The sequence below is a fragment of the Peromyscus californicus genome, unplaced genomic scaffold (assembly GCF_007827085.1).
Source record: "Peromyscus californicus insignis strain IS unplaced genomic scaffold, ASM782708v3 Scaffold_11__1_contigs__length_118956290, whole genome shotgun sequence".
Classification (NCBI taxonomy): domain Eukaryota; kingdom Metazoa; phylum Chordata; class Mammalia; order Rodentia; family Cricetidae; genus Peromyscus; species Peromyscus californicus.
Window position 1 is genome coordinate 71,824,183 of NW_026294402.1, and position 26,433 is coordinate 71,850,615.

General features: G+C 37.0%; 1 protein-coding gene across 1 annotated transcript in view; it reads right to left on the reverse strand.

The window, feature by feature from the left end:
- Tinag (tubulointerstitial nephritis antigen) overlaps window positions 1–26,433 on the reverse strand; it is a 98,464-nt gene that overhangs the window by 67,939 nt on the left and 4,092 nt on the right. Inside the window, exons 2-4 of the mRNA XM_052714804.1 lie at window positions 15,926–15,989; window positions 15,189–15,278; window positions 7,901–8,015 (exon numbers count right to left, since the gene is read on the reverse strand). Of these exons, the coding sequence (XP_052570764.1) occupies window positions 7,901–8,015; window positions 15,189–15,278; window positions 15,926–15,989 (269 nt within the window). The remainder of the gene's footprint in view (window positions 1–7,900; window positions 8,016–15,188; window positions 15,279–15,925; window positions 15,990–26,433) is intronic.

Sequence of the window (26,433 nt, forward strand, 5' to 3'; positions counted from 1 at the left end):
CCACAAGGACACTTGCTCAACTATGTTCATAGCAGCTTTATTTGTAATAACCAGAACCTGGAAACAACCTAGATGTCCCTCAACTGAAGAATGGCTAAAGAAAATGTGGCACATTTACATAATGGAGTACTACTCAGCTGTTAAAAACAATGACATCATGAAACCTGAAGGAAAATGGATGGAACTTTAAAAAAAAAAATCATCCTGAATGAGGTAACCCAGACCCAGAAAGACAAACATGGTATGTATTGACTTGTAAGTCAATAACCTATCAAGTAAAGTAAAGGATAACCAGGCTATAATCCACAGACCTAGAGAGGCTAGGGAACAAGGAGCTCACTTAGATCTCCCTGGGAAAGGGAAAATAAGAGATTTCCTGGGTGGACTAGGGGAGGGTCAGGATGGGAACGTGAGGGATCAGGTGGGAGTGGGGTGGGTAGGACAGTGCTGAAAGAGCTGACCAGAAAGTAGGTCATTTCAGGGTCAGGGGGAAACCTGGTACAAGGGAAACTCCCACAATGGCCCCAGCTAAGACTCCTAGTCAAAGAGGATATGTAACCTGAACTGGCCACCTCCTGTGACAGGCAAGACTACCAGTGGAGGGACTGGAACACCAACAAACCCACATAACCTTTGACCTAGAATCTGTCTGGCCTATGGGGTGTCCTTGGGTAAGGATGATACAGAGACTGGGGGCGTAGGCAACCAATGATTGTTCCATCCTGAGACCCATGCCACAAGGGTGAGTGCTGGGGATGTCTTTCTGTATCCTGTGAAAACATGTTGCTCTGATTGGTTGATAAATAAAATGCTGATTGGCCAGTAGGCAGGCAGGAATTATAGGTGGGATAAGCAGACAAGGAGAATTCTGGGAAAGGAAAGCTGAATCAGGAGACGCTGCCAGCCACCACCATGAGAAGCAAGATGTAAAGTACCAGTAAGCTACAAGCTTTGTGCCAACTTATAGAATAATAGAAATGGGTTAATTTAAGACACAAGAAGTAGATAGCAAGAAGCCTGAGCCATTAGGCCAAACAGTTTAAATAATATAAGTGTCTGTGTGTTTATTTGGGTCTGAGTGGCTGCGGGCCTGGGTGGGACTGGAGATAACTCCAGCTACAGGGTGAGTTCACCCATGACACTGTATGGAGCACAAGGACCCAGAGGCTGGATGGCCCAGAAACATAGAACCAAACACAATTCCAATTAATGATGCTTAATGATATTCTGCTGTACTCATAGATTGGTGCCTAGCCCAATAGTCATCAGAGAGGCTTCATCCAGCAACTGGTGGAAACAGAATCAGAGACCAGCAGTCAAATATTAGGCTGAGCTCGGAGAATCTTGGTGAAGAGAGGGAAGAAGAATTGTAGAAGCTAGAGGGGTAAAGGACATCACAAGAAAACCTACAGAATCAACTAACCTGGGCTCATGGAACTCACAGAGACTGAATATACGAGGGAGGAGCCTGCATGGGACTGACCTAGGCACCCTGCATCTGCATATATGTGACAGTTGTGTAGCTTGGTCCTCTTGTGGGATTCCTAATAATAGGAGCAGGGGCTGTCTCTGACTCTTCTGATTGCTTTTGGGACCCTATTCCTCATACTGGGCTGCCTTCTCAAGCCTTAATGCAAGGCAAGGTGCTTAGTCTTTTACAACTTGATATGCCATGTTTTGTTGATATCCACAGGATGCCTGTCCTTTCCTGAATAGAAATGAAGTAGTAATAGATGAGGGGGAGGTAAAGAGGAGGTGTGGGGGGGGGGACAAAGAGGAGAGGAGGGAGGGGAAACTGCAGTCAGGATGTAAAATAAATAAATAAATAAATAAATAAATAAATAAATAAATAAATAAATAATTGAAATTTTCAATAACCTGTTACTAGTTTATAAAAACTAAACGGGGAGATACACATTTTGATTTTTTTAAAGGTATATTTCACGTCTCACCATTTGCTATCACTGACATATATTAAGCAAGTTCAAGTGTTTTTGTTCCACTGTTTGGTTTGTTCATTTTGAGTGAGAGAGAAAACATGAAGTTGGGTTGTTAGAAGTGAGGATAATCTGGGAAGAGTTGATGGATGGAAAATAACATGATCAAGGTATGTTTCATAAAAAATTTAAAATAAGTAGAAAAAGAAAATACATGGATTATATCTAATGACTAGGGAAATAAAAACAGTCAACTGTTATGTGCTATATAGTGAGGAAATGTTCAAATGATCAAATGAACTTTTGTTTTCTCATCAAAAATTTTAGGGGCCTTACAAGTTAGTATGTAATTCATAAAATAATATTTTTGTTTAACTCTCACATACCATGTAAAATTTATGTTATCATTTTTATCTGTGAGTTTGTCAACTAAGTTCATTTATGCTGAGTAAAGATTCTCATTAGGGTAACAACATTTTTTTTAACCTATGTCAACTTGACATCAAATATAGTAGTATGGTTATGGGTTTCAGTTGACATACCAGCCTTCTTAACACTTTATTAGTTCCACTTTAGATATAACACCCAATTATTTTTCTGGGGTAATCAACAATGCCAATAACAAAACTGCTCATTTCTTGAATTTACTGAGTTTTATTGCATGTGTCTGCATGTCTCTCCTGCGTATATATTACATGCATGTGTACTGCATGCATGCCTAGTATCTGCAGAGTCAAAAGATGGCATCAAATTGATTGTAACTGTAGTTACAGGTGGTTGTGAGCCACCATATGGGTGCTGACAACTAAAGCTGTTTTTCTACAAGAGTAGAAAGTATCCCTAATCACTGAGTAATCTCTCCAGGCTCTGCTTTAAGCCATCTCAACTGAACCAAATATACAAATAAGCTCTTAATTTTCAGATTTTTGAGCAAAAATAGTATTTTTAATCCAAAGTATTTTCAATGTTTATAAATAAATGTAACACAATGAGGCTTCTTGGAGCTATTTGATAAATTCCCAAGTACTTGAACATTAAATCTGGAAATAACAATCTTACATATACTATGTTGGTTTGATTTGATTTGGTTTGGTCTAAGAGCATGGTAAGAATTTTCAGGCTTATCAGAAATCTCTAAAATCCATCAGTCAGTAAATGGAAAGCTGTGCATTACATTCTAGCTGGAAAAAAATGCTAAAAATGATGAAGGTCTAAATAATTAAGTCCTTTCAGAACTAACCCATTTCAGAGTGTTGCTGTTCTCTGAAGGTTAAGGAAATCAAGGTCAAAAATACAAAGAAGGAGAAAAGTACCTAAATATAATTAATGTATTGCCTTAATGTCTTACTATAGTCTGTTTTATTGAGCACGTATTGAGCAGTTTACAGAACTCATACAACTTTAAGACCTAGGTAAACTGAATTCATCATTTTATGGAGGACACAAGTGGTAAGTCCCAAACACCCTGCCTCCAGCAACCACTTTATCCTATATATACCCTAGATATACAAATGCCTGCACGTGTCTGTGAAAGCTTATAGTACTTGATGTAGAAACTGGACTTTGTACATACTAGGCAAGCACTCTTCCACTGAGTTTATCACCAAACCCACATATACTTTTTAACATCCCTTCAACAGTTATGTTTCTGCTGGCTCAGAAGAGCCTTTGTCAATGTAAGCTTTGCATGCAGCCATAATAATTGGTTGTCTCAAGTTTTTTTTCTGAGGAATTGGTAATGTTCTATTTTTTCCCAGAATATACTGATGTTCCTTCCAGTACTCTTCTTTTAAAATTTTAGCTGAAGTCAGTATTTCTTAAATTACATTGTGTGGACCCTAAGACCTGACTACTAACCAAAAGCTTATCTAATCTTGTGAATTTAGGAAATGCTGCATTAAAAAGTTGATGAAATAAAAACTGCCATGTTCTCCATATTCTTATAAGTAGCATGAATCTTCAGAAGACAGATATGATGAGCTGTTTATTACAATGTCATCTGGAGGCAGCTGAGATACAGGTCTCCTAACTCTCAGCTACCCTAGGAAGCCTAGGTTCAGAGTGCAGGCCAGATCCCTCTCAACCTTCTCCCTTTTGCTCCTTCTCCTTCTGCTCAATGCTCTGCTTTTGCCCAGAGAGAATATGTTTACTTGCTTTTTATCTGCCCTCGCATAGGATTCACATACAGGAAAGTCATCCCCTAAATCCCAAAATTGCCTTTCTAACCCCACACTTTTGACATATTTCTATTCTTCACTGTTACTGATTACAACCTATGAAAAATGCAGTTGAAGCTGTTTCTGAATTAATTTTTAATACATTTTTATTAAATCTTTGAGAAATCCACACCATGTATTTTGGATCATATTCAATCCCCACTCCTGCTAACTCTTTCCAGATCCACTTTCCACTCCCAACTCCTTCACAACTTGTTATCTTTTTCTTTTTTAATAACCCATAAAGTCCAATTTATACTGCCCATGTTCATAGGTATAGGACTGTCTACTGTAGCATAGTCAACTAGCTAGTGGCAATATCTGTGAAGAAAACTGACTCTCCTGTAGATGTAACCAACGGTCTTATTAAATAAGAAACACAGAGCCGATTCAGAGAAGAAAGCCAAGAGGTCAGAGCTAAGAGCCTCACCCTTCAGAATCTCCCCCTTCCCCAGAAGCCATCCACTGTCAATAGCTCCTCAGTTAGGGGTGGAAGTTCATGAGTTCTTCTCCCCTTCAAGATAGTATTTTAACGGGCTTGATCCTGTACAGGTCTTATGCAGAGAACCTAAGCTGTTGCTAGTTCATGAGTGCTACAGAGTTTTTAATTTATTGTGTAAATACCTGTATAACACCCATCAATATTTCTCTAACTGAAGTTCAGTAGTCTGCTACAGACAGTTGTAACTTAAGCCAAAGAATATAGCCTGGATACCAAATCAGGATGAGAAGAGCTTATCCAAGAATTAAGGATGATTCAACACTCACTTTTCCAATGCAGAGTAAAGGCTTTTACATTCCAACACTCATCTAGGCAGTGTGGCCAAAGAATAAGAGAGATTTGGGGGTTAGGTTGCAAATCATTTTCTTAGCACACCAAGAATCATATCATGGTTTAGCAACTACAAAGAACAATAGCCTCACTAATGTATAGTCTTTCCTCTACAGGATTTTATACCAACAACACTCTTACATATGTAGTCCATCCTGTGCTGAAAATAATTTTTAAATGAAGGAAATATCAGTTATTCAGACATACAACTTCATAAATTGTCCATTTGTATTGTACTTTGAGTCAGTTTGATATCATTTATTGGGTATTAATTGTATAGTCACCAGGCTACATCTTTAGCCTATGTATGGGTACCAGTTTAATTCAGTTTGTGTTGACCTCATGTCCTTCCCATATATACTTGCTGTGGTTTCTATTCTCTCCCACTTGACTAATATTGAAGACAATTCTAACACTTAGAAACTTAGCCCTCAAGCTACTGTGCCCAAGAAATCAGAATATATTTCTGTGTCATATGTTATAATTAGGCAATGGAACCCTTGGAAGTCAGCTGAATTGTCCTTGCTGCTTTCTTGGAATTACTTAACAACTAGGAACTTTAAACTTTCCTAGAACACTAATCATTAAAATTGTTTTTCATTTATATATTGCCACAGAAACTTTTAGGCAAATACCCATGATCCAATAATGGTTGAGAATAAAATGTTCTGTTGTCTACTATGGTGAGTGGCAACTTGAAAAACTCTATCATGTGTTTTTCTAGACTACAGTAAATTATCAGAAGTTGAAAAGTTAAAGTTTGAAAAGTAAATGTTGTAAACATTCTTAAGGAAAAGTATACTAATGTTTACACATATAAATATTGGGCTCACCCTGTCCCTCAATGAAAGAAAATGAAGAATAACCATTATAATGGAGTTGTTTTTTTTTTAACTTAAACAATGTTAAGGGCAAAAAGGAAAGAGAAAACCACAAGAAAAAAACCACATTTTTTCCAGTTGAGCATAAAGTCAAGTCACTAAAAACCATGAAATGAGCCATGCTGCTAAAGATTTTGCTATACTAGTTGTAAAAGATCCTAAATTATTTCTAAACTGAACACCTATGAAAAATAACTCTTGGTAGGAGATTAAACATTTTCTTTTCTATATTGAATGTGAATTGAGTAAAGTTACCTGGACCTACTTATACTACAGACTATTGGGGTATGCGCAAAGGACAAGGTTTGCAATTAATGAATTCTGAGGCAGCACTTTGCTTGTTCAGTCTCAGGGTGGCTTGGGCTCACTCAGTCTTAGTTTGCTTGACATTAAAGCACTCAGTGATGATAGTACCCAGAATATCAAGCTGTTGTAGCTATTAAATGAGATGAAGCATGAAGGTATTTGCATGCTTGGCACATATTTGCTCAATAAACATCAAGTGGTATCATTTTCTCTGATACTAGTTATGATCTAGCAATGCTGGCATCTACATTGGAACTTAACTGGGGTGATCATCTGCCTGGAAAACAAAGCTTGGGCTGGATGTTTAACAGACACTAGTTAATTTACAATTCATGTAACAGCAGAATTCTCAGAGAATTTGGGCATCTGGAGCCTGACGCCTTTATTGTAGACTGCCAAGCTGCCCTGCAGTGCCACTGTAAGCCACTCTGCTCAGGACTGTAGTAGTAGACCTCAAAGAAATAGCTCAACTTGAAAGTGTGTGTGCCAAGGAAACACTATACACGAAGTGATAAGTGTCTGTGGTCCCTGTAAAGGTAGTAAGATGAAAAATTGACTACCTGTGCAAAAGCAGGAAGCATGAAAATACTAAGAAGCACGATTTCACAAATAAGTGTGGCAGGTCTCCAGGCAAAACTCAAATATATTCTTTAAGGCAGCTTGAGGACTTTTGAGGACAAATCTCTTCTAATCATCATGGAGTACATGCCTAAGATTGGCTTCTTTTTATGATAATGAGATACATCTGCTCCTGGCAGCACCAACTTTCTTCATAAAAGGATGATGGGAATCAAAGAAACTCCATAGGAGTTTGCTTTCATTGTGGCAAGATTAGCAATTTGGGCAAGAAATTGCTTTTGCCTTGACTACTTGACTGTGTGCTGTGCAGACTGGACATGCAGAACCCACAGGAAAGTGACTGCTGAACCTTGCCAAAACAAGGCAGGACAATCCTTTGAGATTCCTGCTTCATAGAAGAGTCTCCCAGACATTCTGCAGGACATAGAGGAGATGGACTGACAAACTTTGCCAGTACATGGCAAGGCAGTCCTTCAAATTTCCTGCTTCATTGAAAAGTCTGCCTGATATTCTAGGCCTGTAGACTGAAAATGGAAGCCCCAACATGGAAAGGAACTTTGGGTGATTGTCCAGGCACCCAAATGTCTCAATTGTTAGGTAATATTTTATCCTTCTGTGGTGTTGGATCAAGTTAAAGACTAGATAATTATAGTTGCACCTTTCCTTAATTAAGAAAGTAAATTGGGTATAAAATTTTGGGGTCACTGAGATGGGATGGATGGTGGAATGTTTTCTTTGAATTTGCTATATACCAATGGATTGAATATTGTAATGTAATTTTGATAACTTTTTTTGTAATATGTAGTTGTCTTCCTTTCTTAATTTATAGTTTCTGGAAGCACTCTCACAGACTTACCCTCCTCAGTCAAAGCATTGAATAGCCAACCCTTCAGCAGAAATAAGTAGTTCTATGAAATTATTGACAGTGAAACAGAACACCCAATCATCACTTAAAGGACACACAAACTTTATAGGTATATAATGGTTATTATATTTAGGGATTTTTTTTTAATTTATATGACCAAATGTTTCATTTTCATGATTCTGAAAAATCAAAACTGCATATTATATTTCAGATTTCTTCAAATATACACATGAGTTCACCTGTAAAAACACGTGTACAGTCATGAATCAGAAAGGAACACTTACTGTCATTTCATTCATGCTCAGAAGCATGGGGCTAGGTGGCAAGGTGCCAAGGCGAAATCTGAACCCTTCTTCTAAAGTCATTCCCCAGAACTGGCTATAGTTCTGTGCTGTCCATCTACCTTACAAATGAAGCAGAAAAATATGTATAGGTTACACTGATATCACTCTTATAAATACATGCTTATTTCTGGGTCTGAAAATTATATAGTAATGGGATCTCAAAATACTCGAATGATCAGTACAGTGTGGATAGTCTTCATATAGATGCAGCACTGATTTTTTTTTCTAAAATCAAGTACATGAAACACTAGTTTTGAATTTGGCCTATTTCAGTTATGATTGATATAAGAAACATGAGGCCACATAATTATATGTTAAAACCAGGAACATGAGATATTTGTACTCTATAAAAGGATTAAGTTTAATAATGCTACTATATGCAGTTTCCTTTAAATGTGCATAATTGCTCTTTAGAGGGGAATCTGACACCACAGACAAGAACTCACAGGTTAAAGAGGACAATCTGTGCCTTTAGAATTTACATTTGAAGTTTCTCAGTGAAACAGAAGTACCCATGAAAAATTAAAACTTAGCTAAATTAAAACTTGCAGTATTGGAGACTGAACCTAGGACTGCATGCATACAGGCAAGTATTCCACCATTGAGTGGCTGCTTGGCAACCTTCATCATCCTACTTTAAAGAGATTATATCAGCAACTGTTAATTAGACATTAAGTTAAGTGAGTTAATTTGTATCCAGTGTTAACCACTAATAGTTACTGGCAAGCATATTAAGTTCATTATTTAGAAATTACCTATTAAAATGCATGTTTTTCTAGAGACTTATTTTTTTACCTTGATTAGAAAATAATGCCTTATTTTCAAAATGTGATAAGGAAATTTGAAGATAGAATTCTCCAGTAGGTGATAGTGGTTGAACACTGGACACTTGACAGGCATCTAAACATTGCTCTTCCAAACTATCTGCACTGCAGACAAATGCTTTCAGTACATAAAACAGGTCTATACTCTACTTTGTTGTGTTTATTATCAAAATTACTTATAATGTGACAAGCTCTTTTGAGTGATTAGAAATTCAACTCAATTCTCAGTAATATTTTTAAAGCAAAATCTGCAACACCTAAGGAATTTCAAGGTGGAAACCTCTGGACCTGTATTGTTCATGTCATGTTATTTAAAAAACAAACAGAACCTGTTGAGCAAAGTGATTTTGGGAGCAGGGGATGCCCTGCATTAGTAGTCTGCAAATAGGTAAGATACATTGAGGGATCATTTAATGAGAACTCAATTTGATGAGAAGAAGAAGCATTTAAAAATATAAGATAGAGGGACTTGTCTGGAGTGGTGGCTCCAGCCTTTAATCCCATGACTCTGGAGGTTCTATGAGTTCAAGGCCAGTCTGGTCTATACAGTGAGTTCTAGGCCAGCCACAGATGCATAGTAAGACAGTCAAAAGAGATGGTTCAGCTGTGGTTAGGAGCATTTGCTGCTCTTGCAGAGGACCGGAATTCAGTTCTCAGCACACACATGGTGGCTCACAACCCTCTGTAATTCTAGATCCAAGGGATTCTGTGTCCTCTTCTAGCTTCTACAGGTACTACAGACCATATGTAGTATGTATATATACATGCAGGCAGGCAAAATACTCATAAACAAAAATAGATAAATCTACATAAATAGATACATCTAAAAAAAACAAAACAAATAACAACAACAAAAATAATAAGAGTAGAGATCTTCCTCTTACTGGCTGAGGGCATGCAATGATTCCACTTCCCCTAGAGTTCCTGCAAGGCATGTGGCATCTCTGAGTTCAATTCTGGGGAAATGGTATCCTTGAGACCCAGTAAATGCAAGAAAGTCAAGATAAAAATCCAATAATCGAAGAAATATGAGAAAGAGTTATGGACTGAAGAACTAAGACTAGGTGGGCTTTTGTCCACAAAGAAGCCAGTGCAATGAGAAACACCCAGCAGTGGTATAGAGCCACATCCTGCCAGGGAGAATCATGAGGACCTAAGCACCTGGCCCTGTAAGAACTTGGAGAACTGGTTGGCTCTGCTAGAAACCCAAACCACAGGCTGAGTTAACCACTAAAGAGGGAATTGAACAGAAACCTTCAGCAAGTAGTAGAAGAGTGTGGGAAAATCTAAAAAGGAGAGAATTCCGGTGCTCATGATATTACATCCCTGTATTGCTTGAAGGAGCATATAATCAGACTGTGAGTCCATAGAACCAGACTGAGAGAATAGCTGAGAGCTGGGCAAAAAGGTTTTGTGAGACTCCTAACAGTGGAAGTGGAGGTGTCTCTGACTCTTTTGCCTGCTCCTGGGACCCTTTTCCTCCTCCTGGGTTGTCTTGTCCAGCTTTGATATGAGGGTATTTGCCTAGTCTTATTGTGTCTTGTTATGCCTGTTCAGTTGATATCTCTGGGTGGCCTGCTCTTTTCTGAAAGGAAATGGAAGAGTGGAACTGAGAGAGGGGGGAGGTGGAGGAATTTAGGGAAGGGAAACTTCTGTCAGGATGTATTATATGAGAAAAAATAAACAAGATTCAAGAATTAGAAAAAAACATAAATTCAGCCTGCCTAAATCCACCATCAAGGAACAGAGGCACATCAGACCTCAGGCACAGCTTCAAAGAAAGGGTAAAGGGACCTAAAGCTAGAAAATCTGTACAGCTCATCATCACCTCACCCTCTTTATTATAGGAAGAGCAAGAGATCCACTGGCATTCAGGGGAGAATGTGACAGAGCTTAGATCACTGCTTCTAGAGCAGACCACAAATGGTGTAGACAGAAACTAAAGTGTTGTAAGACCTGAAAGAGGGGAGTGTCCTAGATAGCTTTGCTGTTAAATTGAACCACTTGGGAAAAGGCAAAGCTGATTGGAGAATTGTCTCCAATAATAAGTCTATGGGGCATTCTTGATTTTTAGTTGATGCAGGAGAACCCAGCCATCCATGAGCTGTGCTATTCCTGGCCAGGTGGCAGTGTTCTTCCATGGTCTCTGCTTTGATTCCTGCCTTCAGGTTCCTGCCTTGAGTTCCTGTCTTGGCTTTCCTCCATGATGAGATTTGGGCTATAAGCCAAATAAACTCTTTCCTTCTCAGTCACCTTTGACCAGAGTTTTATCACAGCAACACAGAAGCAGACACAGAGAGATTACTAACATTCCTATCCAGACCATACCACAGAGAAATGGTGTTTATGATGAACCTTGGCATAGTATCTTTATGAATAGAGCTAAGCTGTCACCAAGACCTTGATCAAATCATCATAGTCTTTATTACAGTAGATTTCCCCCTAAATATAGTTCCTAATGAATCCAGCACACAAGGAGAATGCACATAAAATAAACAAAAGCAAAATAAAAGGGGGACTTTTAAAAACTGGAGGACATGTCCTCTCCCATGGAGGTCAAAAACACACAAAGAAACAAAACATATGAGACATCATTTCACCATGACATATGCACAATTGATATACTTTCAGTATTGCAAAACAAAGATAGAAAGCTAGTATAATTGTCAGGGGAAAATTTCAGAGTTTTTTATAAGGTTCCATGACTAAAAGAAACTCAAATAAACAGATGAGAAATACATTTTAAGATGTGTACAAAAACAGTTATGAAATCAAGACAGACAACAAAGTTACCAAAGTGAGTGAAAGAATAAGTAACTAGGAGGAAAAAATTTAAAACACCAGAAAAATTTCAGCCTAGAAATTAAGATCCTGAAAAAGAACCAAATAACACCCTTACTCAACCCAACTAGAGGGTAACAAATAAAAAGCTCTGCACTATGTTTGAGTTACTTCATTTGGCGTGGTTGGCCAATGAGGTCCTATACAGCCACAGCCATTACAGTCTATTTCCATTGTTCATTCTTACCCTCTAGAACTTAACACTAAGACTCTATTGCTGAAAATACCAGATGCTGGACACACATTGCAAAAATCAATCTGATACAAACCTGAAATCTTTGTACCTATTGGATAGTTTACATAGTGCTAGAAGATGCTATGCATGCTACCAGAGGAGAAAAAAATCATCAATAACACCCAGATATTCATCTTTTGAGCTACACTAATGACTGGCCTGGCAAGACATGCCCACTGATGCAATAGTGGCACAAACATCATGGGAGTAACCGATCACTTTCTGCTTAGATATAAGTCCCATTCCACAGGATAAAACCCAAACCTGGCATCATTGACAGACCAAGAACCTATGACTAAATAAATCATAGGCTCTAGGAGATAAAAAGGCTATAAATGTTGCTAAAGGACTTAATATTAAACTGACTCCTAATGACTTATATTTAGACCCATAGATTAATACTTCTCTTATCCTTCGTGAGAGATGCTCCTAATTGCAGTAGATTGTGGTTAAGACAATAAACCACAACTGGTCAAAGAGGAGAAAATAAGAGACTACAGAATATTCAAAACTAAAGGAAGCATAACATATCACAAACCACATCCCAAGTGGCAAGGGATAACTATAAGGAAACATAATCTTTCGACGTAGGAATGTAACTGCACACATGAACTCACAGGATTTCAACAGCATGAATAAAACCCATAAAAGCCCAAGCCAGACCAAATCTCAGTAAGCAGAGAGGAGCTGGGCACACAGTCTGATCCCTTGCTGTGGAGCTATTGGCAATTATTAGGTATTGGAAGAGGGAGAAACTTTTCCCTAAGAGTATAGTTCCTCGTAAGTCAGCCACCACTATCTAGTAGAAGACCACATAGCCAGGGATATTTGAGATTTGTTGGGGAGAAGTGAATATGATCAAAACACGTATGAAACTTTCAAAGAACTAATAAAATTTTAAAAAGGAAAGCCCCAGCTGAATCCATTCCAAATTACTGGCATGCATAATTTAAGAGAACGTGCTTTGTTGTGTTTTGTTCTTAGTTTAGTTTCTCAGGCAGAGTCTCACTCTGTAGCCCAGACTGGCTATCTCATACTCAGATTGACCTCAAACTCATAGTGATCCTCCTGCCTCCGTCTCTCAATGACTGGAATTGTGGGCTTGAGCTACTAAGCATGATTAAGATTGAGCTTGAAAGTGTTGAGCCTGGAGTGTTTTCTTCACAGCTTTAGATAAATATAACAGGTATGTATCTCCTTTAGTGTTCTAACTCACTGAGGATTATTTGTACAATTTTAATGTGGCTTTATGTTCTGGCTCTTTTTAATGGTATGGCTTGTTGGCTCTTCAAGTAGAAGATAAATTAGTTTAGGGCAAAAATATTTATTTATATTCTCAGCAATGCAATAAAAGGAAGACATTTTTTGCTAGTCATTGCCATGAAAAATAATACAGAGAAGTGGTACATAGTGTATCAAGCCTGTGATACCAGAGCTTGTGAGGGCGAACAAGAAAGATTGTCTTGACTTTTAGATCAGCCTGGACTATGCAGCAAAATGCTGTCTCAATAAATAAATAAACACATGAATAAATAAAGTGAATAAATATGCACTATAGTATATTATGTATAATACATACAGACCTGACCTTAAAATACAGTGAAGATTTGGAGAAGCAAAGCTTGTATATTTGTAAGTCACATGTTTTAAGGTTTTCTACAGAAGTAGAAAGTCTATGCCTTATAAATAGCCCTCCATTATACTCAAACAAGCAAATAAGGGAAGGAAAACTCTTCTTCCGAGGAAGGCAGGTGTCCAACAATATCTATGTTCTTAAGAATGCTTGCTTTCCAGCTTGCTTAAGAGTGGTTCCCATGCGTGCTATAACAGTTGGAAGCTGGGAAGTTCTCTTATGACTTCTTGGAAATGTGTGCTGCTTAAGCAGAGCATTTGAATCCTTTAAGAAACCTGACTAGGGTCATTTATCAAGATGACACATACTATTGTGTTTGTTAGGCCTTTTCAATGACTTGGATATAATTTAGGCACAGGAAACCATAATTGGTTTCCCTAGAAATACTCAGGTGTCATCAAGTTATCACCTAAAACACTGGTTAAACAAACACATCATACAGAGAACTTGAGAATGACTTCAGAATACTAATGTCAAAAAATGTGACTTTCTGTGCTTTGCGTCTTCCAGGAAAATACTTTAGATACATTGAAATCCAGTGTTAACATTGTCCTGAGAGACATAAAATTTTATACCTGAAAGAAATAGTACTTATATTAAAAAAAATGTATGTCAGGGGCCTTTGAGATAGGTCAGAAGGTAATGGATACTACCAAGTCTGATGTAGGGAGCTCAATGTCAGGGGTCCAATGGTGGAAGGGGAAAGCCCACTCCCAGAAGTTTTGCTTTGATAGTAGACATGAGCTACAGCATGAGCACCATATCACAACCATCCTGCTCCCACCCTCCTCCACACACACACACACACACACACACACACACACACACACACAAATTTCTAAAATTGTAATTTCAAAAGGTCTTTAAAAGTACACATCTCAAAATTACTTCACTTTTCTAGTTGCTTCAATATGGTCTTTTTATGTCCGATATTTTGCAGAATGTCAATAATGTTATCAGTGGCATATAGACTGCTAAGTGGCAATGGAGAAATTTTAAGGCATAGATTATCCAAGTTATTCCACTTTCATTCAGTTCTGTAAAGAAAACAATTGTGAGTGTCTACATTGGATTCCCTTGTATGTAAGTGGAGAAGCAACCTAATTTAATAGTCTTCAGCTGAGCAAACAGATATTCCTAGTGTTTCTTGGTCGTTTTTAATTTTGAAGTTGCTAGCAACATAGGACACCTCCACAATGATGTCAATGTAACTAAAACTGATTAAATGTCAGTCATTTCCATGAAACTGTAGATTAATGCTATACTATGGGTGTTGGCAAGAGAGAACACCATCTCGTTGAGTTCATAGTCTACCTAGGATAGCTGAGCATGGGTTTAGCTTGGTTAAGGCAATAACAGGGAGAAAAATGAGTCAGTCTTTTCAACTTTCTGATTTTACCTATCATGTATACAGTGGGCTGTTCTCTCAGTCTCTCAAAACCACACAATGACACTGATCTTTCCTAGCATTCTAAGGCTAACATCTATGTTTTAATTTTTACTTACACATTATATTTTAACCATTTAATGTTCACCTTTTACATCTTAAATGCACATGTTTCTAAAAATCTTCCTTCATATTTCTTTCCCAATCTTTCTTTATAATTAATGACCATGGTTAGAAGTAAATGACACACAGTGTGTGTTTTGAGTAAATGAGAATGCCAAGAAGCCTATACTGAAAGATGAACTTACCCATAATCCCCTTTATTGATGTGGTCGATTAACTCTGGATGAACAAGGCACACATGCTGGGAACATTTCCATTGCTGTCCTGAGCATGTACTGTAAAAACAAAAAAAAAAAATTACAAAAGTCCTTTGACCTTTACAGAATATGTTCTCAGAATAGTAACAAGAGTGGTACATTGTTAAGTAAGTCATGGAACAAATTTCTTGACTAATGTTAGCCATGTGGCTGTTTGATTGTTGGAGAAAATAAATCATAAAACCTGCATTAGGTGCTAGTCAATGTGCTCTTATCCTCTTAAGTAACTACATTTGACATGATCCCATATTCACTAAAGTTTAAAAGTAAATTAAAATATAGATTTTATATACTTGTATTTGAAAATTTTTCTGCAGGCTAATCCAATTTAAGCAGCATGTTTTCATGTGTACTTACTGTGCTCAAAAATAACCACAGTTTGTTGGCAGTCTATCAAAACATTTATAATTTAGAATATGCTTAATGAGTACTTGATATATGGAGAAGGCTTACTATAAAAACATCAAATTTAAAGCTTGAATTAAATACATACATAATTACATTTCCAAAATTATTTTCATGCTTCTGAAAATGTATGTCTTATGTCATGTGATTTTTTTGCCTAAATGCATTTAAATGTACGCTTTAATCAGAAGATTTCCTCTGATTTCCTGAAGAAATACACGGACACTAGAGCTCTGTGCTGTACCACTGAGATCACTCACCAGGAGTTGCAGTTTTCTTTAACTACTGATCCTTCTTCATAGTGCTGGCTATCTCTGGAGCAACCTGATAACAGGACATGTAAACAAGTGAACATTCTGAACTGAATAAACCATATTCTCATCAAGTCATCTACAATTGTCCTTAGTTGTTAGAATGTAAAAAATACTTAGTGCCAATCTGATAGCAACCTCCATCTGGTTTATGTTAAAGTTTATATACTGTGCTCGTTCTGTGAGGTTTTGTTTTTACAGTGGACATTACATTCCAAAACAGGATTGTAAGACTTGAAAACTAGATTATCAGGGAATTAATCACTAGCTTTGCTTTAAAAATGTTTAAGTTGGTAATGTGTAAACACTGAGTCAACTTATGGCATTTCCTATTTTTAAATTTTAATCAGATCTTATAAATGGGTATAATTACAACAGATGACTCAAGTTCAAAGTTGTAATGTTCCAATACAACACAGTTAACTGAATTCACCTGACAACTACTTTTTCTCCAGGGTTTTGGGCCATGAGAAAAAGAATCATGGAATCAGTAAAATTACAGTCATTTGTCTTGAAGACCCAAGTTCCTTGGAGAATAAATAAATTAAAGAAGGCACCAAAAGACGGAAAGATGTCTAATGTTCATGAATTGTTAGGACTAATATTGTGAAAATGTCAATCTTACCAAAAGCAATTACAGATTCAATGCAATCCCCATCAAAATTCCAATATAACTCTTCACAGAAATTGAAAAGAAAAAAATAATTTTCAATTTCATATGGAAACACAAAAATACCAGGATAGTTAAAACAATCCTGAATTTTAAAAAAAATTTAAATACCCATGGAAATCAGTGTGGTAGCTCCTCAGGAAGCTGGGAATAATCTACCTCAAAATCCAGCTATATCATTTGTAAGCATGTACTGAAAGGACTATACCTCTTTCTACAGAGATACTTGCTCATCCATGTACATTGCTGCTCTATTCATAATAACCAGATATTGGGAATAGCCTAGATACCCATCAATTATTCAATGAATGATGAAAATGTGGCATATTTACACAAAGGAGTACTATTCAGTTATTAAGCTAAACAGCTATGAAATTTGCATATGAATGGATGAGTTAATTACTACACAGGTGAGGTAGTTTTAATAATGAGTCAGAACAGCTATTACTGGAATAAAGAATCAGATAGTACCATGACATAAAGAATTCTAAGGCTGGAGGTTTGTATCAGTGGTAGAGTACTTACTTAACACAGAGAAAAACTTCAGTTCTGCTTTGTATATTTTAGATTTATATTAAATATAGGCTAAACATCTAAATTGGGGAATTGATAGTAGTATATAGAAATCCAAAAATGATAATATACGTTATGTATTTCTTAAAAACCTAGGACTACATGTCTGTTTCAGCAGTATATTTAGGCAAGAAAAAGTTGTCCAGGACTGAGCTGAAAGCACTCCAAATGGGAAACATTCAGAAGAAACTGGAAGTGAATGGCCTGTAAAGAAACAGGGAATTCAATAGAGGTTGAATCTGAAAGAAATGAATTTCTTATGAACCAAAAGGCTGGTACAGTGGTTAGTTTTGTTGTTGTTATTTCAATTTGACACACTGAGGGTCATCTGGGAAGAGGAACCCTCAACTGGGAAAATATCTCCATTAGAGTAGGCTGTAGGCAATCTGTGGGACAATTTTAGATTAATGATTGATGTGGGAAGGTCCACAGAGGGCAGTACCACCAATAGGCAGGTGGTATAGGAAAGCAAACTCAGAAAGCAATGAGGAATAATCCAGCAAGCAGCACTCCTCCATGGCCTCTGTCTTAGTTCCTGTCTCCAGGCTGCTGCCTTGAATACCTACCATGACCTCTGAGGATGATGTATTTTAAGCTGTCAAATGAAATAAACCCTTTCCTCTCTGAGTTTCTTTTTTCATGCTGTTTATCAATGTTTAGCAAATAATGGGAAACAAACCCAGATAGCCAGTCATGGACATTGCCAGGGATCAAGAGCAAGAAGGCAAAATTCTGGACATTACATCCGATACTGGAGAAATTGTCAAAGGTCTCATCAGGAAAGGATCAGCAGAGTAGCAAAGAGAGAAAGCCTGCCAGAATAAATTGATGAAAGAAAGAAAGCAAAACTTTTCTTTCAGATATTATAAAGAACAGAGTCAAGGAAAAGTCTCTTTTTTTATTTAATTAAAAGATTTTTTAATTGAATTTAGAAGATTGAGAGGTGTGTTTGTGTGTGTGTCTCTGTGTGTGTGTGTGTGTGTGTGTGTGTGTGTGTGAGAGAGAGAGAGAGAGAGAGAGAGAGAGAGAGAGAGAGAGAGAGAGTTGTAATACAAAAGAAGACTCAAGAAGACATGGTAATACAGGACTCTAAGGTCACAAGAGAGAATCAGTGAGGACCAAGATGGAACTAAGATGGAGCTATTCCTGTGATGATGGAGCCATAAGACAATTCCACTTTTTTAGTAAAAAGTATATGAAGTATCTCCAAGTGAGTTCGTCAAATTTTTTATACATATCATACATATAACAGTTTTTTCAAAAAATAAAATAAAATTAATTAATTAAAATAAATTAAAAATAAATAAAAATAAATCTAATGACTACTGAAATTAAGGGAGTCTTACAACTTTAACAGCTTTTAGAATTAGGCAAATCAAATATTTGAAGAGGTAAATAGTTGGTCTCGTTGCTTCAAGAAAAAAGATAATAATATGGTGCCTGTGATTTATTTTAAAATGCCTCATCACAGTGTGTTATAAATATCTGTGCAGCCTGAAGCTGCACTGTAGGAAAGGCAGTCACTTGCTGTAATCAGGAGTCTGCACCCCAGGGGTGTGCACTAGCACGCATTCTAAGGGGCCAGACTTGAGGGTAGCTGCTTTGAATGCTTACATTATCCACATTTTCAGCACCAGAATTAGCATAGTGAATATAACAATGGGATTTCACTGGCAAAATTAGTGGCTTGTTAATAAGCACAGTGGATCTACATAGTTTACCTTGGTTAAGTTAATAGTATTCAATTTAGGTGGTGAGCTAAAATATTTCAATGTCACATTGTACCTCTCACCTCACAGTTCATATTTATCTATTATTCATTAAGGACAAACTGTACACAATCATGGACCTGGTGACCTCAGATTGACCTTTATCCTGCGTACTGTGACATCACTTAAGAAGATTTGTCAACTTGATACCTAATCGAAGGGTGATAGAACCTCTGTTAACAGCAGCACGTTTTCCTCCAATAATTCTTTTTCAAGAAATGAATTCCTAACAGTGCAAAGACTTGACATTTCACCCAGCTTAGAGAAGCTATATGAATGTGCATGTGCATGTGCGAGTGTGTGTATGTGTGTGTGTGTGTGTGTGTGTGTGTGTGTGTGTGTGTGTGTGTGCATTCTCCAGGCTGGTGGGGTTTTTTTTAAGTCTATCACTGGTTTTCTGTATTTGAAATTTGAAATTCTGAAGTTACTAGATGTTACCATCAAATATGATGCTGTACATAAGGAAGGAAGGGATGTAATTAATGTATGTTCTACTTCCACTTTATATAAAATTGACATACCTATCTTTAATCCTTAAGATAATGTAAAATTTCAAGTTTTTCATTTAAACAGTTCCTAGGACAGAAATAGAAACCACCATGTAACTAGGTCATATGAAACTAATAAATCACTGTGTAAACATGTAGGAAACATATAACATAGAGGAAATGTGTAAACATAGAGGAAAGTTGCTTTGTATATGAAAAATTAATGTAAATAATAAACTATTTTCTTTTTTAATTAATTTCATGTATTTCTTCAATTTCACATAGTACTTTTTCCAACAAATTATGTCCCAAAGGAAGACAAAACAAGAGGAAAAATTACCTTTCTTGAGAACAATTATAGTCTAATGTGAACTTTTTTGCTACTAAGTGAAATGGTAATTGCTCCTATCCATAATGAATGGAATAAAAGCTATCGCTGGAACATAAATTCTACCTAAAATACATCTCTGAGTTGAAATCTTTGAAATACTCCCCCTCTCAAGCAAAAATGAATGTTGAAGAGGTAGCAATTACTTTTCAAAATGGACAACATGTTTTAAATAAGAGACATCTGAATACGCTTTAGTGTATTGACAGCACTATAGCTGAGTCAGGTATTACAGGCTGACTCCTGTAATCCTGGTAAGTAGGAGGGAGGCTTTGGAGGGAGGCTTGCTGTGAGTTTAAGCCCTGTGTAGACCACACAATGAGATACAGGCCAGCTTGAGTTACAAGGTGAAACCTTGTCTCCTTTGTCAGTGAGAGAGGACAGCGAATTATAACTTATTTTATAATACTGATATGCAAAATGATAGTAAATTGAACTTAGGCACACCTGAATCCCCAGTACTCGGGAAACTGAGGTAAGAGAATTAACTGATGTCAAGCATTAAAGCCTAGTTTGGGAAACAAAGCCAAGTCCAATCTCAAAGTAGGAGACTTTTATTTCGTTGAAATTATGCCATAAATAAAAATGCAAGCATCTAGATAGTCATGCTTTTACATGACACTTAATTTTTTCAGAGACTGCAGTGGCTGTTACCAATATTATTGCTTACTATTTGTGTCATACAAGAGAACCCCATGTGTAGGAAGGCACATTTCCACACAACAAAATCAAACCAAACCAAAGTTTTGATGTTTAGCCTCTTTGGAAAGTGTGGCCATGTGACTATGTTCTGTCCAAATAGACAAGAGTGGAGGTGATATTTTGAACTCCAAAATCTCTTCTTAAGATGTGAAGACTACCCTCATTCTACTTTTATTTATTGGAACTTATATTTGACTGTTGAAGCATGAGAGGTCGATCTGAATTGCAAACACAAGAGCCGTAGTCTAGTGAAGAAATGGGAGAGTGGAGAGCTAGGTGGAACTTAGGCTGAAGAATCCAAGCAAAATACACTTGTGCATTAAAAATATGTACTTTGGGGCTGGTGAGATGATTCTGCAGGTAAAAACACTTACTGCTAAGCCTGACAACCTAAATATCCAAAATCCACACAATAGAAGGAGAAAACCAACTTCTGAAGGTTGTCTTCTGACCTCTGTGCATGCGCTGTGGCACAGCTACAGCCACACACACACACACACACACACACACACACACACACACACACACACACACAAATAATAATAATAATAATAATAATAATAATAATAATAATAATAATAATATAAAGAATGAGGGGGTAATGGATGGAGGAATGAGAGCTTAGGGGAGCTGGAGGTTCGAGCTGGAACGGGCACAGAGTGGGAGAACAAGGAAAGAGATACCATGATAAATGAAGGCACCATGGGAATAGGGAGAAGCAGAGTGCTAGGGAGGTTCCCAGGAATCCACAAAGAGGACTCCACCATAGACTATTGGCAATGGTTGAGAGTGTGCCTGAGCTGGCCTACTCTGGTGATCGGATGGCTGAGTACCCTAACTGTCATCATAGAATCCTCATCCAGTTACTGATGGAAGCAGATGCAGAGATCCACAGCCAGGTCCCAGGCGGAGCTCCAGGAATCCAATTGATGAGAGAGAGGAGGGTTTCTATGAGCAAGAGATATTGAGACCACGATAGGAAAAAGTACAGAGACAACTAGCCAAATTAGTGAAAACACATGAACTGTGGACCAATAACTGAGGAGCCCACATAGTACTGGACTAGGCCCTCTGGATAAGTGAGATAGTTGTTTAGCTTGAACTGTTTAGGGGGGGGGGGTCCCAGGCAGTGGGATCCGGACCTGTCATTAGTGCACAAGCCGGCTTTTTGGAGCCTAGTGCCTACAGTGAGACACTTTATGCAGCCTTGCTGCAGGGACGAGGGACTTGGACCTACCTTAACTGAATGTATCAGGTTCTGCTGACTCCCCACGGGAGGAGACCTTGCCTTGGAGGAGGTGGGAATGTGGGGTGGGTTGAGGGCAAGGCTGGGTGGTGGGAGGAGGGAGGACAGGAGAATCTGCGATTGGTTTTGTAAATGAATAGAAAATCTCTTAATTTAAAAAAAAAGGAAAAAACAAAAATTTTTAAATAAATAAAAATATTTATATTGTGGTTTTCACAAACCCTATGCTAACCTTTTCTGACACATTATATTCGTGAATGAAGTATTAACCACTGCAGGACAATCTGCTTCCTAGATGATGTTGTAGGGTTATACTATTGTCCAGATATGTCACCATATTATTACTCTTTTACAATGGTTCTAGTTGTTTTATAGGCTAAAATCTTCTTACTCACATAAATCATATATGTTTCTTAACATATGGGGCTTTATAATACTCTTTTATTAGCACATCAATGATTACTTCAAGGAGAGATACACTAAAGGCTTTAAATACTATCAATATCTTTTACCAAACTGTCACCTTGAAAAAAGATGTAAGAGTTACCTATTGAAAATGAAGAATGACATTTTACTATTCTACCAATGCAGTTTAATAACTACCTCATGCTTGAAAAAGCACGCTTCATAAAATGTGTTTATTCTTTAAAATTATATAGATAAAGAGCTATAGACAACAAAGGAAAACTGGGAGTGGGAAAGGTGGTCTTCCCCAAGGAAGAGCAAGCCAACTGATTATCAGTACCAAATGGTCAGCTCTGAAGTCATACACATACAAAAAACATTATATGGACTTAGAAGCTTACATTTAGGAATACATTTATACTGCATTCATGTAATAACAATTATTGAATAAAGAGACCATGAATTTGAAGGAAGTGGTGTATGGGAGGGTTTGGAGGAAGGAAATGGAAGGGAGAAATGTTGTAATTATATTATCTCAAAACTGAAACAAATAAGAAGTTAAAGCTATGTCAAAATAAAAATTATTACTTGGTGAATATGATGTTCAAAAACATAAGAATTTTTCTAGCTATCAACCCAATACTGTTAGAACCTACGTTTAATAGGGGTGTAATTTGAAGGAAAACCCATAACTTTACTGAATCACCATAACCTCTAACTGCGTTCTAAATATTACACCAACAGACACATTTGGCCTTCCCGCCTTATCTAGGAAATGTCTCTTTGCAACAGAGACCATTATAGAAAAACAAAACTGATCAAAATGCAGAGTTGTGGAGCCCAGTACAAACTACATCTACAACACAACTCCTGCACCTAAGGCTCAGGGACCATTGTGAAGAATGGGTAAAAGATCATGAGAGCCAAAGGATCAGGGAGTTTGTTGTGAGGTTGTTGTGTATCTTAGGAATGTCAGAAGCCATACCCATACATAAGGTCTCATTAATATGATTGCCTAAGCATGGGCTTAACAAGGATGATACAGATAGATGTGCTAACATAGACAGGAGAAAGCCCAAGAAGACTCAACCCTACACAAAGAACTATAGACAACTACAAAATGCTGAAAGGGGGAGAAACAGTCTTAGAAGGGAAGAGCACACCAACTGGTTATCCAATACCAAATGGTCAGCCCTGTAAATAGACACATTGGAGTGGCATTATACAGAGTTGGTTGTATTTATGTATTTAGGAATGTATCGTGTATTCCTAATTTATAGAGATATAGATAGCCATAGATAGCTATCAACTAGTAATGAAAAAGGAGGCCATAAATTTAAACAGGAGCAAAGAGAGCTATATAGAAGGATTTGAATGGAGGAAACTTAAGAGGGAAATTATGTAATTATATTATACTCTCAAAAAATTAAAAGAAATAATTTAAAAGTGTATTTATTCTTTACAATTATACAAAAATAAGATTATTATTTAATTTCATTAATATGTCATTCAAAAAAACATAAAAACTTTCTGGGAATCAATCCAATACTAACTAAAGCAATATTTAGAAGGGTCCTTAGGAGTCTTCCTCTTCATATGCTGTAACTAGTAGAACACAGTCAATAAGCATCATCCCCTTTCCATAGCTGCCTACACAATCCATGCAGAGTAACTACCCTATTAAACAAGAGGGTACAAAGTAATGAACAGACTAAAGTCTGAAGGGTGTGTGGAAAATTCTTACATGCAATAGTAAGTACTTGATAATATTAGTTACTAGGGAAGAGGAATAGAAGGGTTAGTAGGCTGTTAGGAAACATGCTACCTAAGAAACGCCTGTTAAGCATCTATTGTGTGTAGGAAGTGGTAAGTGAATTTCTATCTACAACATTCAAACACACACTATTTGGGATAATGCTTACAAAAAGAATCTTACCTCTGACTGATTACAGACATAGAGCGCTACACAATGCCCATACATTATCATTGAGTTATTAATATAGATTATCATGTAATTTGACTTTATTAGTTCCCTTACTAATCATTTCATTATGACAGAATAGACAAATTTAACTACAAAAGCAGCTCTGAACCTTCTTATGCTTTCCAAAAAATCACTGTCTTCCAGATCTAAAATACATACAGTAGTATCCCAGGACTAATGTATATGGTTATACAAGTTGGGCTTTGGGCACAGACAGAATTCTACTCACAGAAAATAGAGATGTCTCTGTATTAAATAAGAAAAGAGGGCCAGGGAAGAAATAGGGATTGTGGGATATGGTTGAGTGGAAACTACATGTGTTTCAAAGAGTGACATCCATACTCATATCCAGCAGTAAGACACAGCATCATCAAGCCTTCTAGTTCCCCAAGGATAGTTAGCAATTTATATTCCATAGTGAAAACATTGATTTCAAGTGCTTGCAATCCATATTAGTGATATTTTCTGTTACATAATCACATTGACTCCAATAATGAGTTTCATCTCTTCAGTTTGTTCATATAATTTTTAAAGCATTATCAGAGACCTTATTTAGTAGTTGTGAAGATAATGCATTTACATGACCTATTACTAGTCTTAAAGAAATATAGCTAACATTTCCCCATTATTCATGACATTTACTCTGTACTTTCTTCATTGCAACAATTAATTGCATTATTATTTCTAAAAAGAGAATTGGGGAAATTTGACAGGTAGTATCTGAACAAACATGAAAACATAGCACTTGTCTAAAATAGCAAGAACTAATTCTAAACATATCCCTGGGCCTACAACTCAATGGTAGAGTGCTTACCTAACATGCCTGAGGCCCTGGGTTCAATCCCCAATAATGCAAAAAAATCACAAACTAGAATAATATATAAAGCTACTATAAAAATATATTAATCTAAAGACTTCTTTAAATAATCTTAGTAAGAGGAGACATACTCTATACTATTGGATGGAATATCAAACTTTACAAGGGCAATGATCTTGAAGAAGATTTATAACTTCCAGTAGTTAACAGAGATGTGGAAGAATAGGAGCAGTGAGATGTAGAGAACATTGATAAGTGGTATTGAGTTAAAGTTAAGTAGGAACAGGAAGTCCTGGTGTGCTATCACACAGTGGGGTGACCACAGACCAAAGCAATGTACCTGTATGTCACACTCACTAGAAGAAAGCCTTTGGATGTTTTAACCATAAACAAATGATAAGTGTTTATGATTAAAATGATTTAAAACTTGTTTTAAATGCTATACAATACATATATATACCAAAACAGTTTTGTGTCAATTAAAAAATAAATTTAATTTAAATAAAAATTACAAATGCTAAGCAATTATTCTCATAGTCTTAGGTTGTTTTAAGTAACAAGATAATTTATTTTAAAGGACTAAGTATCTATCCTGTCATCCTAGAAAGAAAGAAGACAAAGTAAACTGGCTGTTCTAGATGTTAAGACAAAGTGGAAAGCTGTGGGTGGTCGAAAGCAAGTCATGAGAAGAAATCCCAACATGAAATAGGAAGAGAAGCTCAACGCATCAGTAATCAGAGGAGAAGCCAGTTTGCACTGTTCATCTAAGGAAAGGTTGAAGCACTGGGTATTAAAAACATTGGGTAAATGAACTTGTACACAGTGCCAGATGGGGACTAACAGAGTGGAATAGACAGACTTGAGAGCCATGGAGCAGTGCTCAGCTTAAATGATTGCATGCTCCAGACCTTGGAATCCCAGTTCTTTGTTTGTTTATTGGCACACAGTTCAAGGAGCAGACATGTGGGGGGTTTAGGCAAATAAGAACCAGGCAATGGTAAGGAGAGCTGTGAAACGCTGTCTTCTGAACATGGCATGATGGTTGTACCCACAAACTCACAGAAGCAGTGACTGCTTGCATGAGACCTTCTCAAGACTGGGCCCATTAACGGTCTATCACAAAGGAGAAAAAGGCAAATGAAGCCCCAATTCTTTCTGAGAGCTATAGAGTTTAATAAATATCCAGGATAAGGCATCATATGCCTCTCAACTATGCAGCCACTAGTAAGCAAGTAACCCTTGCTCCTGTAATTAACTTCCACCCAGGCTCATGAAGGCAACCGTAACTAAATACAGTAGGCACACACACAATAAAAACAGATGAATGAAAAGAAGAGATTCTGTGAATTGGGAAAGAAAATAAGAGGTTAATTGGGGGAGAATATGATAAAATAACATGATACATATGTATGATA